Genomic DNA, 12,500 nt, shown 5'->3' on the forward strand with positions numbered 1-12,500 from the left:
ATCTTTTTTTACTTCAAAAACAGGCTGTCATGATAATGGAAGTGGAGCCAGACATTGATGTCGACGATGATGGCTCAGGCAACCAGCGTTCCCTCCCACAGAAGCAGGCACAACCGGCACCCAACATCGTTTTTGACACAGACCCTGCCTTCTTCTCCCCTGATGAGAAACTCAAAGTGGGTGTTATACGAGAAGAGGATGGTACGCAGGTGTTCCTGTGCATGTATTGTCGTATGCGGTGTGAATCCGCATTAGCCCTGAAGATGCATGTGCGTGTCTACCACATGCCAGTGCTTGTGTATGATAATGGGCTTGGCACAGTGGAGACAAGATACCGAATGGGTATCAAGCTGCAGAACACTACCTTGACTGAGTTTTCGACCACAGAGAAACCATTTGCCTGCCTCTTTTGCGAATCCTCGTACAAATTGCAGAGCTCTCTCCAGTCACATTTCCGAGAGCACCACAGCCCTCACAAGCCCTTCCAGTGCCTTGAGTGCAAGGAGGGCTTCAGACGGCCCATTGAGCTGTCGCGCCATCGGCTGTACCGGTGCCCAGTAAGAAAAGACGCCACATTTCCTACGTCCAAAAAAGAGAGGTGAAAAAAGTGTCCTGTTCACTTTTTTCAAAGTAGTTTAAATCAAGTAGTTGGAGTGTATTTCTGTTAAGATTTTGTTATTATGACTCATCAAGAAGTTGTTCACAAGTTTCTTTATTTTTCACTCTTGCCTGACTTGAAATAGTATATATTATATATAATGTTGATATACCAAGAAATTGTGATGATTTTATTTAATGTGTGCAAGTTGTAATAGATATTCCTGCAAAGCAGTAGTTTTAGTTTTTGATTGTTATTATTATTATTATTATTTATATTATTATTATTATTATGGTTATTATGATCTTCATTGTTATTATTACATTTCAGGTCCAGAAAATGACATGATTCTGCAGCTTAGGAGGAAGTCTTCTGTCAAATCTTGGGTTTTCTGCATACCAGTCTGGGCAGCTCTCAAATTTCTGCCTGTTGCTACTTAATAACGGAAAACTGTCAAAATTGAATTAGATTTTTTATCATAATAATTTTTGAGTATAGTTGTTATTATCATTATTATTAGTATCTTTCTTATGTGAGGTTTTCATTATCAAAAATGGCAGTGTTGTGGTTATACAGGGTTCATTAAGATATATAAGGCATTAACAATATTAGGAATTAATTATTATAATGTTGTCCTGACCTCGTTCAGAAAAATATGAATGAAAAGGGATGATTTTTGTATGAGAGAAGAATTCTTATTCATTATTTTTATGTTGAAAGTGTTGAGTAGCAATTCTTATGCACTGAAATAATGTTTTCCTTTGTACTCATTTATGTTTGTTTTTTCATTGTGGTTATTGTTTAAATTGTTATTATTGTTTTAAGATTCTTATTGGTATTTTAAATTTTTCACTCTTATTTTACACACAAATATAACTTTCACATGCCATATCATGTTTTTTCTTCTTCTGCTCATTCTTTATCATCATCATTGTCGTCTTCATTTCTCTTTCTTTCTTTCTGAAGCAGTAATTGTAAGTTTCATAAGTTTTGTATAGCGTCTGAATGATCTCTTTAGTGGAAAAACTCTTATTTAGAAATGTTATGATTATCACTTTTATTATGTCTTTTATTTTATCTATTTATATATTATTTCTGGTAGCCTGGCCAAGGTTGTCAGTATTGAATTTGTTTAATCATTTGTACAAATTCAGTAATATAAGAAGAGTCGTATTAAAAGAATTTTAAACTGACAGCAGAAAATTATAAGCCAAATTACAAAATTTATTAAAATATTCATGTGCATAACAGCTGGAACAGAATCTAAGTACAGGTGTTCCTTTTATATATATTTGATATATATTTTTGAAAATAATCTCTTGGAAATCAAATGCTTCATGTAAAACTGGATAATTTTTTCTGAATTACACTGTAGAGAAAGTTTTCTGGTTTGAATGTTATTCTGTGATTTGAAATGAGTTGTATAAAGCAATGTACTTACTGAAATGTATTGTTATATTTTTATACTAATTTTCTTAGGAATTAACTTTTTTGTTTTTATGTTTTATTACTTTTTCTGGCACAATTTCATGTCATTCTAAGAACTTCTTTTTATGTATATAAACATAACAATCATATGTAATATGTGTTGTGTTATTTAATTTTGAGCATCATGTATGACTGGTAGATATTAATATTGTACAGAAATGAAAGTCAAACAGGGTTTTGCCTTCCCATACAAACAAACAAACACAACAATAGTGTCAGACAACAGACTGATCAGCTGTGAATGATGGGATAAATATTTCTAGTTAGTATGTGTGGGATGTAGTCAGAGCATGTGCCAAGTCTGGAGAGGGGGAAATGCAATTACAAGCGAGATACAAAAACTTCTCTGCCGTAACCCCAAGTAGCTCATTTGGTCCGATGAGAATGTGAGAGTACTAGCTGTGTCTTGGTAAGGGGTCACACTACCAAGATGCATTGGATGAGCGTTCCTGTGCTTCTGAAAGTAAATTATGCAATCCTTTTATGTGTGACCTTTTAGCACATAGGTTCTTTACTTGAGTTTTTGGATTTGAGATTCAAAAGAAGAAGCAAAAGAATAAAGGAAGAAGACAATAAAGATGTGTATGTGTAAATATGCAACAGACTTTATTTGTAGTTCAAAATACAAAAAAGACAATTTTCTTATCATTCATGGTGCTCTAAGTGCTTGGAAATCTTGTAAAGAATAATTTGTGGCCAATATGGTCATGCAATTGATGTTCTTTTAATGTCAGTGACAAGATATATTTCTAATGTGCTTTGTTTCACCTTTATCTTTCAGCATAACTTCCGGTAATATTGCTGTTCTCTCTTCTGTTTCAATTTTTCTTTTTGGTAAAGAATATTAAAGCAATTATTACAAAGGATATTGTAACAGAACTTTTCCTGTTAAATATTTAACTTGCCAGTTTGCATGGGTGTGAAAAGATATGTATGTTGTCTGATAATTTCTTTTTGTTTAAAGATTATGGTCTAACTAGAAGTTATTATTATTATATTGTATTGACAAACAATGGTTAAAACATTGTGTTATGTTCCATGAAATTGCCATACCAGATGTTATTTACACTGAAAGAGATTTATAGGAAATTCAAGATTGTTTCATATCCCTGTATATTTATTTCTACTTTGAATCTTGCAAACTGTTATGAAAAGTATACAGTTGAAGACAAGAAAATAGGTAGCAAGTTGGTATATGATCAAAAACCAATACTGTAATGAAAAAACAACAAACAAATGAACATGAACTACATAATCAAATTATTTGAAGATACTTATAAGCCAGTGTACACGAAAAGAAATCTTACCCAGTATCCAAGGGAGCCTTTTTTCGGGCTGGCAACTCAAGAAATGATTTTAGCATTAATATCCACAATAATAAAGCTTACTTATCACAGCAAGAGAAAACTGATGATATTGACTAGTCTTCTGATATTGCAAGATATGACGAGCAATATTTATTGAATTCATTTATAAAAGTAGAATTTAATATATTTAGATTCACATTTCAAAATTAAATTCTGTTGCTAACAATTGTTACTTTTTTGCATTTTACTCCAGACCTATGATACCCCTTTCTCTAGAGTATCAGAATGGTAAATGGCAGACAAATTAGTATTGGTCAGTATATTTGAATATGCATTTTTATTTTAATTTGTATTGGTTTTCTCTTTTTTTTTCTTTCTTTCTTTCTTTCTTTCTTTCTTTCTTTCTTTCTTTCTTTCTTTCTTTCTTTCTTTCTTTCTTTCTTTCTTTCTTTCTTTCTTTCTTTCTTTCTTTCTTTCTTTCTTTCTTTCGTTCTTCCTTTCTTTCTTTTCAGTATTCATGTTGGCATTTGCAATCACCTGTATGAGCATATGGGAATATTGATGATGAGAATCATCAGACCAGTGTTGCCAGCAGATCTTCACTTATATGCTTACCGTAGCATTGCTTGCGGAGTCATTTTCCTCAGTATATTGAAATGAAGACTAACTCCAAGACTTAATCATTTTTTTTATTGCTAAATTCCAAGAGAAAAGGTAACTGAACTGAGTTACATTGTTTTCTCAGCTTTTTACCCTATACATAGAAAGATTGCCCAACACCCCCTCAATGAATTTCATGCAGTTTCCTACAGGGGAAGGAATCCAAGCCCAGAGGCTGGTCTGTGGCTGACAAGAAGAAGGGTATTCAGTGAAGAGAAGGGAGCACTGACAAAATTAAAGTTCTGAAGATGGACTGCCACATATAAACTAGACATAATGGGATACTGAACAGACATGATGTTTTAATTGGCATACTAGACATTATCAAGGCCAAAAATTTGATAGACAAAACAATTTTTATTTTTATGTGAATAAAGATTAAGAGTGGAAATCTTACAGATGTCATGTGGCATCATTTGGGAGTATAGGAAACATCTCAATGTTATTTGAATGAAATTTTATAATATAAACTGAAGAATAAATCAGTTTCATGACAGTGTTGTGTTGAGATTCAATCATTACATTTTCAGTATCCCTTTATGAACAATGAATTGAACGGATTTTGTAGAAAATATCAAATTTACTTTTTTAAATGTTTTTATAAAGAAGTCTGATAGAGCAAATAAATATAATTTGAGATGTATACAATAATAAATAGAGAAAAGACAGGGAAGGGTTCCTAAATTATTTATTTTTCTTTCTCCTTTTAGTTAAATAAGTAAAAGGTAATACTAATAGCCCTTTAGAAATGTTCATTGCCAATTTTACATAAAATTAAGGGATATCAAAGATGGATTTAAACAATTTACTAACATGAGCTCGATTATAAACTTGGAAGGATAACATAAGTAATCTTGAATAGATTCTGTTCATAAACATCTAGAACGTGAATATGTAAAAAAAAAGAGCAAATAACTAAATGACGTGGTTCAAGGAGTTCTAAGAATCTTCAAATAATCAGGACGAGAAATTTCGAAATTATCTAAGCTTTGAAACCAATTTGCAGAAATGACAAACACTGGATATATTAATTAAAACTATCCTATTATTTGATTATCTCAAGAATAGTTTAACAGCAACCTTTTATGTAAACGTAACTCAATGGGATATTAAAATACATCTGCCTATTGAAAATCCGCATTGGTGAATCTAAAAGTAATTTTGAAATGATAGCAAACAATTATTAAAAACGTATCTATCAATATATATGTGACATAGTTCCATATAAGCATTACACATGTATTATCGGTATATGAAAGCCGCTGAAATTAATGCACCAAAACTCTATAGGATTTGTCGATACCAAAATTATAATAGTTTATGCTATAATATGTTTGAGTTTTCATTTTCTACTACACTTTGGGTTATTCATCTTTTTAAAATATACATTACCGTATTTTTATATAAAACTTTATAATTCATAAAGTGATAAAGAAATTAATCCTAATATTATATTTTAAAATTGTATAAAGAAATAAAAGTAAGATTCGAAAAATGCTTGCCCCACGTCGGCTGGAACGCTCAACGGCTCGCGAATGTAAACAGTGTGAGCTGAGCCAGTGAGCGAGATGGAGGAGGAGCTGCGGTGTAGTCAGTGTACCGGGTATTACCACGTGCCGGTTATATTAGTGTGTCGTCATGCATTGTGTCTAGCTTGTGCAGGAGCACTTCAGAAACCTGCAGCTCCGCCTGCACGTAGTGAGGATGAAGGAAGTGTTGCTCCTGCCGAAGATCTCCACGAAACATCCGAGGTGGATAAACTGTCCGTGTTGAGCGACGCTGACTCGGGCGTTTCGTGTAGTTCTCGTCCAACAAGCCTTGTCGGTGCTCCTGAAGGAGGCAGCAGCTCGGATCCGCCCCCGCCGCCGCCCGTGTACACCATCACATGCCCGCAGTGCTCCGTTCTGACGCCGACAGACGAAGCGGGGGCGCAGGGGCTGACGCGGTTCAAGGTGCTGGCGGCGGTGGTGGACAAGCACCTGGAGAGGTACCAGGTAGCTGAACCGTGCCAGCTTTGCGATGCGGCCACGGCGCCCCGACCCGCCCAGGTCTTTTGCGACCAGTGCTTAGTGTTCTATTGCGGCCCTTGTCGAGAGGCATGCCACCCCGCCCGTGGCCCTCTGGCCGCCCATTGGCTCGTGAGCGTCGCCGAAGGAAGGGCGCTCCTGAGGGCGCGACGGAGGGAGAGGGAAGGGCGCTGCACACACCACCCGCAGGAGCATGTGTCCATGTACTGCCTCACCTGCCGTCTCCCAGTGTGCGTTCTGTGCCTGCACCACGGACGGCACCACGCACACGACGTGCACGCGCTCAACGCCGTCACCAAAACACACAAGGTGAGTCCTGACACTTTTCTTAGGTTATATCATTCCGAGTATCGAATTTCAACCCCACTTTGTGTCATTACATAGCCTTTAACATGACTTCAGGGTTGTCAGGCACGATTGCTTGCCGCAGCTGTACATACACCACTGTCAACCAAAAGTCGGCCCAGAGAACCTGACAGTCGTTCGAATCTGTCAGTCTCTCGGTAAATTTAGGTTCGAGAATTTGGTAATGAAATATCTATAGGCTTCTGGGCAGTTCTTATCTTTGGGTTGGACAGGAAGATGCAAGATAGTAAGAGGTTGTATATGCAGTCTATCTCTAATAACTTTTCTTGCGACCTGTGGCTCGGTATCTTGTTTTCTGTCGTATGTCTGCTTATTTGTACTTATGTGTTTACACTTATACGCGCACACAAACATTATATATGTATTTGTGTGTGCATGCATGTGCGTGTACGTGTACGTGTACGTGTACGTGTGCGCGCGTTTGTGTGTGTGTGTGTGTGTGCGTGTGTGCGCGTGTGCGCATGCGTATGTGTAGGCACTATATGCATATGTATACGGCTAGGATCATGTATCTTTTCGGTAATTGTTTCAGTATTCTGAAAAATATTTTCTTGTTTTTCTGTTTACCCCCCCTCTCTTTTTCTCTTTCTCTTTCTCTTTTTCTCCCTCTTTCTCTTTTTCTCCTCTTTCTCTTTTCTCTCTCTTTCTCTTTTCTCTCTCTTTCTCTTTTCTCTCTCTTTCTCTTTTCTCTCTCTTTCTCTCTTTCTCTTTTTCTCCCTCTTTCTCTTTTTCTCCCTCTTTCTCTTTTTCTCTCTCTTTCTCTTTTTCTCTCTCTTTCTCTTTTTCTCTCTCTTTCTCTTTTCTCTCTCTTTCTCTTTTCTCTCTCTTTCTCTTTTCTCTCTCTTTCTCTTTTCTCTCTCTTTCTCTTTCTCTCTCTCTTCTCTTTCTCTCTCTCTCTCTCTCTCCCTCTCTCTCTCTCTCTCTCTCTCTCTCTCTCTCTCTCTCTCTCTCTCTCTCTCTCTCTCTCTCTCTCTCTCTCTCTCCTCTCTCCCTCCCTCTCTCTCTCTCTCTCTCTCTCTCTCTCTCTCTCTCTCTCTCCTCTCTCTCCTCTCTCTCTCTCTCTCCCTCTCTCCCTCTCTCCCTCTCTCCCTCTCTCCCTCCCCCCTCCCTCCCTCCCTCTCTCCCCCCCACTCCCTCCCTCTCCCTCCTCCCTCCCTCCCTCCCTCCCTCCCTCCCTCCCTCTCTCCCCCCACTCCCTCCCTCCCTCCCTCCCTCCCTCCCTATATATATATATTCATATTATATATTCATAATATATATTCATATTATATATTCATAATATATATTCATATTATATATTCATAATATATATTCATATTATATATTCATAATATATATTCATATTATATGTTCATAATATATATTCATATTATATATTCATAATATATATTCATATTATATATTCATAATATATATTCATATTATATATTCATAATATATATTCATATTATATATTCATAATATATATTCATATTATATATTCATACATACATGTATATAAAACATCTACCACGCGGAATAAGAGAAAAATAACACTAGGTATGGTCTATATTGCCAAATACACATTTCAGGCGGGCATTAACAAACGAAAATAAAAGCTCCACTCAGCGGAAGCAAAGAATAATTCACTCGCCGTCAGTACCAGTAAAAACACTGAATGAAGGCGGTAATGCGGGCTCGCTGTTTGCCGTCAGTCTGGGGGACAGGTGAGGCGAAGAGGCGGCCGAGACTGTGGCTGTGAAGAAATGCTTCGTTTTGGTTCGGGGTTTCGAAGCACTTTCCTCTGCTATGGAGTGTGTTGACATGGGTCTCGCTTTTTTTAAATGGAGCAGATTGATAGATAGGTGTAGGTAGATAGGTAGGTGGATAGATAGGTAGGTGGATAGATGGATGGGTGAGTGGATGGATAGAGAGATAGATGGATGGTTAGTTAAATAGGTAGATGGATAGATGGTCGGGTAGATGGGTAGACAGATGGACAGACAGACGGGTAGATGGATAGCTAAATAGATCGATCGATTGGTGAGGAATGAATTGATCCTTAAGGAGATCTTAAATTAGAAGAGGGGATCTTGCTATTATTGCCAACAAAATATCGCCCTCATTTCCACTTCTTCCCCTTGATAAGCCTGGCTCATGAACGCGAATACTGCTTATAATAAAAACACTTTCCCGCGTAACGAATTCTGAGCGAGCGCGCGTTTACACAGGGAAACTCGAGCCGCGCGCTATGAGCCGTGGGTTTTGCTCCCCCCCCCCCCCCCCCCTGGCTCGCCCCCTTTTATCTCTCTGGCTCTCTTTTTTACCGCCTTTCTTATTCTTCCTTCTTCTTAGTTTCATCTTAAATTGTTTTTATTTTAGTTTCTTCGTTGTCTTTATTTCTTGTTTTTAGCTTGTCTTTGTCTCCTGTTTTTCTCTAATTTCTGCCATTTTCCCATCTTTTCTCTCTCTTCCGTATCGTCGTCTTTATCTCCTGTCTTCATATCCCCTTTCGTGTCATGTCTTTCTTTTCTTCTCTGTTGGATCGTCTTCGTTTTTTTTATGTTCAGTCCCTCTTCTGTTTCTTCTGTCCGTTCTTCATCTTGTGTCCCCTCTTTCCTCTCTCTGGCTTTATGGTGACCATTTTTCTCACTTCCCTATCATTTTGCTCCTCTTTGTCTTCTCAATTTAATCTCCTTACCTACTCTTCCTTCTTCCTTTCGCCTATGGACGAGAATTGACTGAAGAAAGGTGCTTGATTTTCATTGATGATCATCGTTTATTTATCTATTTATATATTTATTGGCCTATGTCATTTAGGTGCGTTTTAGGTCTGTATGTTTATGTGCTTTTTATTTGATTATTTCGATCATTTAATTTTTGCCATATGTCGTCCCGCCCTTGCGTTTATTTCTCCTGTATTGTGTGTGATTTTGTTTTCGTTATATGCGTGTTTGTTGTTTTACGGCCATGTTCATTCTCTCTTTCTTTCTCTTTCTCTCTTTCTTTCTCTTTCTCTCTTTCTTTCTCTCTCTTTCTTTCTCTCTTTCTTTCTTTCTTTCTTTCTCTCTCTCTTTCATTCTCTCTCTCTCTCTCTCTCTCTCTCTCTCTCTCTCTCTCTCTCTCTCTCTCTCTCTCTCTCTCTCTCTCTCTCTCTCTCTCTCTCTCTCTTCTCTCTCTTTCTCTCTCTTCTCTTCTCTCTCTCTCTCTCTCTCTCTCTCTCTCTCTCTCTCTCTCTCTCTCTCTCTCTCTCTCTCTCTCTCTCTCTCTCTCTCTCTCTCTTCTCTTCTCTTCTCTCTCTCTCTCTCTTTCTCTCTCTCTCTTTCTCTCTTTCTCTCTCTTTCTCTCTCTCTCTCTCTCTCCCCTCTCTCCCTTCTCTCTCTCTCTCTCTCTCTCTCTCTCTCTCTCTCTCTCTCTCTCTCTCTCTCTCTCTCTCTCTCTCTCTCTCTCTCTCTCTCTCTCTCTCTCCCTCCTCCTCCCTCCCTCCCTCCTCCCTCCCTCCCTCCCTCCCTCCCTCCCTCCTGTCTGTGTTTCCTTCCCATGCTATGTTCACATTTTTTTCTCGCCTTTTTATGTGTTTGTTGTTCCTTTGCTCCCGTGTATATTTACATCGTGCAGGCGAAACGAGAGGGAAATGGAGGGAAGGAGGAGGGAGGGGACAGAAGGGAGGGAGGGAAGGAGGTGGGAGGAAGGCAGTGAGGGAGGGAGGGAAGGAAATAGAATGGAGAGAGGGAGGGAAGGAAGGAATAGAAGGGAGGGAGAGAGGGAAGGAAAGAATAGAAGGGAGGGAGAGAGGGAAGGAGATGGAAGGGAGGGAGGGAAGGAAGGAGGTGGAAGAGAGGGGAAGAGATGGAAGGGAGGGAGGGTAGGAAGGAGGTGGGAGGGAAGCGGGGAAGCCTCCCATACATACAAGGTCCGGGATTGGATTTGTTTGTATGCTTGTTTGTTTGCGTCGTAGTGCTTGCCGGCGATGTGTAGGAGGCTTCAGCGTTGCCCCTTATCTGCTCATAACACGCCGGAAGGGGGGAGGGGGGAGGCAAGAGGGGAGACAAGCACACAGGAGGAGGGAAGGGGGAGGGAGGTGGCTGTGTAAGAGGAGGAAGGAGGGGGGGAGTTTCAGGGCTTGGGGGCAGGGAGTGGATAGGCTTGGGGTAGAGTAGGGGAAGGATATGAGACGGGGGGGGGGGGTCTGAAATGGATGGGCGGAGGGGGGAGAAGTTAGCTTGACTCACGGGCGAGGAGTGGGGGAGGGGGGGTCAGAAAGGAGATTTATGGGGGAGGGGAGAGAGGTGACTAGATTCAGGGGTAGGGGGGTGGCTATGCTAAGATTGGGGGTTGGGGAAGAAAAGGGATGCATGGGGAAGATGTAGGAGTTGGCTAGACTTGGGGATTGGGGGTGGGGGGTGTATACGAAGGGTGGGAGTTGGGGATGAAAAGAGATTTGCGTGGGGAAGGGAAGGTGGTGACTCAAGGGGACTGGGAGGCAGGGGAAGGGCCCGCCAGACGACGTAATGGGTGGGCGGGGGGGGGGGGGGGGGGGCTCTCGTATGCAGGCTTCAGCGGCGTCGAGCGTGATGGACGAGGAGCTAAGGATGGCTTCGGGCGGGAACGGATGGTCGGGGGAGCGAGGGCGTGAGTGGGGGAGAAGGGGGGGCGTGCGGGTATTAAGATATATATATATATATATATATATATATATATATATATATGTATATATAATATATGTATATGATATATATATACTTCTTAATTCATTCATTTCTTTTCTTCCTCTCCTTCCCTCCGTCTCCTTCATCCTCTTCCTGCCTTCCTTCCTCTTCCTCCTCCTTCTTTTTTATCCTCCTCCTTCTTTTTTATCCTTCTCCTCCTTTTTTATCTTCCTCCTCATTCTTTTCTTCTTCCTCCTCCTTCTTTTCGTCCTCCTCCTCCTCCTCCTCCTCCTCCTCCTCCTTCTTTTCTTCCTCCTCCTCCTCCTCCTTTTTTTCCTCCTCCTCCTCCTCCTCCTCCTTCTTTTTTTCCTCCTCCTCCTCTTTTTCCTCCTCCTACCCCTCCCCCTACCCCTCCCCCTACCCCTCCCCCTACCCCTCCCCTCGCCCTCCTTCCCCCTTCCCCCTTCCCCATTATATGTATCTCCCGATCTCTTCCAACTCTTGCCTCATTATCGTTCGTTTCTTCGCCCGCCATTCATCGATACGGCGGGTGATTAACGCTGTCCAATCACGATTAGGAGATTAAACCGCCTTACTCTTTTTTTTTTCTTCTCCCTCCTCTTACTGTTAATTTCTGGGGATTTCAGGGGAAGTTTGTGATTGGCGGATTAATCTGTTGGTGTTGGGCGCTTTTCTTGTAGTTGTTTCCCCAATTTTTTGTTTGTCAGTTTTCGTTTTGGTGTTCGGAATTTGTGTTTGATTTGCAAGTTAAGGGTAGTTTTTTTTGTCTGTTCTTGCTCTGCCAGTGTTGTTTTAGGCTTGTGGTTGTATTCTCTTTTTTTATTGTGGATTGTTTATTGTACTTCCTTTCACTTTTTATTTTCGTCGCTGTTGTTGTTGTTGCTGTTGCTGTTTTGCTGCTGTTTCGGCTCTTATTGCTGTTGTCAATAGGCCTTCTCGTTTTACATCCTCATCATCAGTCTCCTTGACCAAGCCCCTTGACATCATAGCACTCGAGACAGCCACTCAAGTGATGCCCAAGTGCCGACGAGATCAGCTGTTCGTCGAGGCGGCCCCAAAGTTAAAATTAGCCATGGAAGAGTCTCTTTTTTCTTTTTTCTTTTTTGAAGGTATTAGAGCGGGATTAGTGAATGTTGTTTATTGAAATTCATTAGTGAGATTATTATTTTTTTTTTATGACTGTGTTTATTAAAGCTGATTTGAGGTTGTTATTGATTCGTTGCCCCGGCATTAAAGGCGGATGAAATGGCAGCGTGTTTGGGTGTTCGTTTTGCTCAGTGTTACTAGAGAGAGAAAAGAAGGAAGGAAGGAAGGAAGGATAGAAGGAAGAGGAAAGGGAAGAAAAGGAGGAGAGAAAGAAAGGAGGAGAGAATGAAAGAAAGTAAGGAAGAGAAAGAAGGAAAGA

At 40.1% G+C, this 12,500-nt stretch overlaps 2 protein-coding genes across 2 annotated transcripts in view; both read left to right on the top strand.

Annotated features, from left to right (window-relative positions):
- The first annotated feature begins 29 nt into the window (after positions 1-29).
- On the top strand, positions 30-602 carry LOC125035895 (zinc finger protein SNAI1-like). The gene has a single exon (XM_047628205.1). The coding sequence runs from the start codon at positions 30-32 to the stop codon at positions 600-602; it is 573 nt and encodes a 190-aa protein (XP_047484161.1).
- Positions 603-5,609: 5,007 nt separating this feature from the next.
- The window catches only part of LOC125035896 (E3 ubiquitin-protein ligase TRIM9-like), a 243,288-nt gene continuing 236,397 nt past the window's right edge, over positions 5,610-12,500 (top strand). The window contains exon 1 of the mRNA XM_047628206.1: positions 5,610-6,389. Within this exon, the coding sequence (XP_047484162.1) occupies positions 5,622-6,389 (768 nt within the window). The 5' untranslated portion in view covers positions 5,610-5,621. The remainder of the gene's footprint in view (positions 6,390-12,500) is intronic.

Source organism: Penaeus chinensis, chromosome 20, assembly GCF_019202785.1.
Source record: "Penaeus chinensis breed Huanghai No. 1 chromosome 20, ASM1920278v2, whole genome shotgun sequence".
Classification (NCBI taxonomy): domain Eukaryota; kingdom Metazoa; phylum Arthropoda; class Malacostraca; order Decapoda; family Penaeidae; genus Penaeus; species Penaeus chinensis.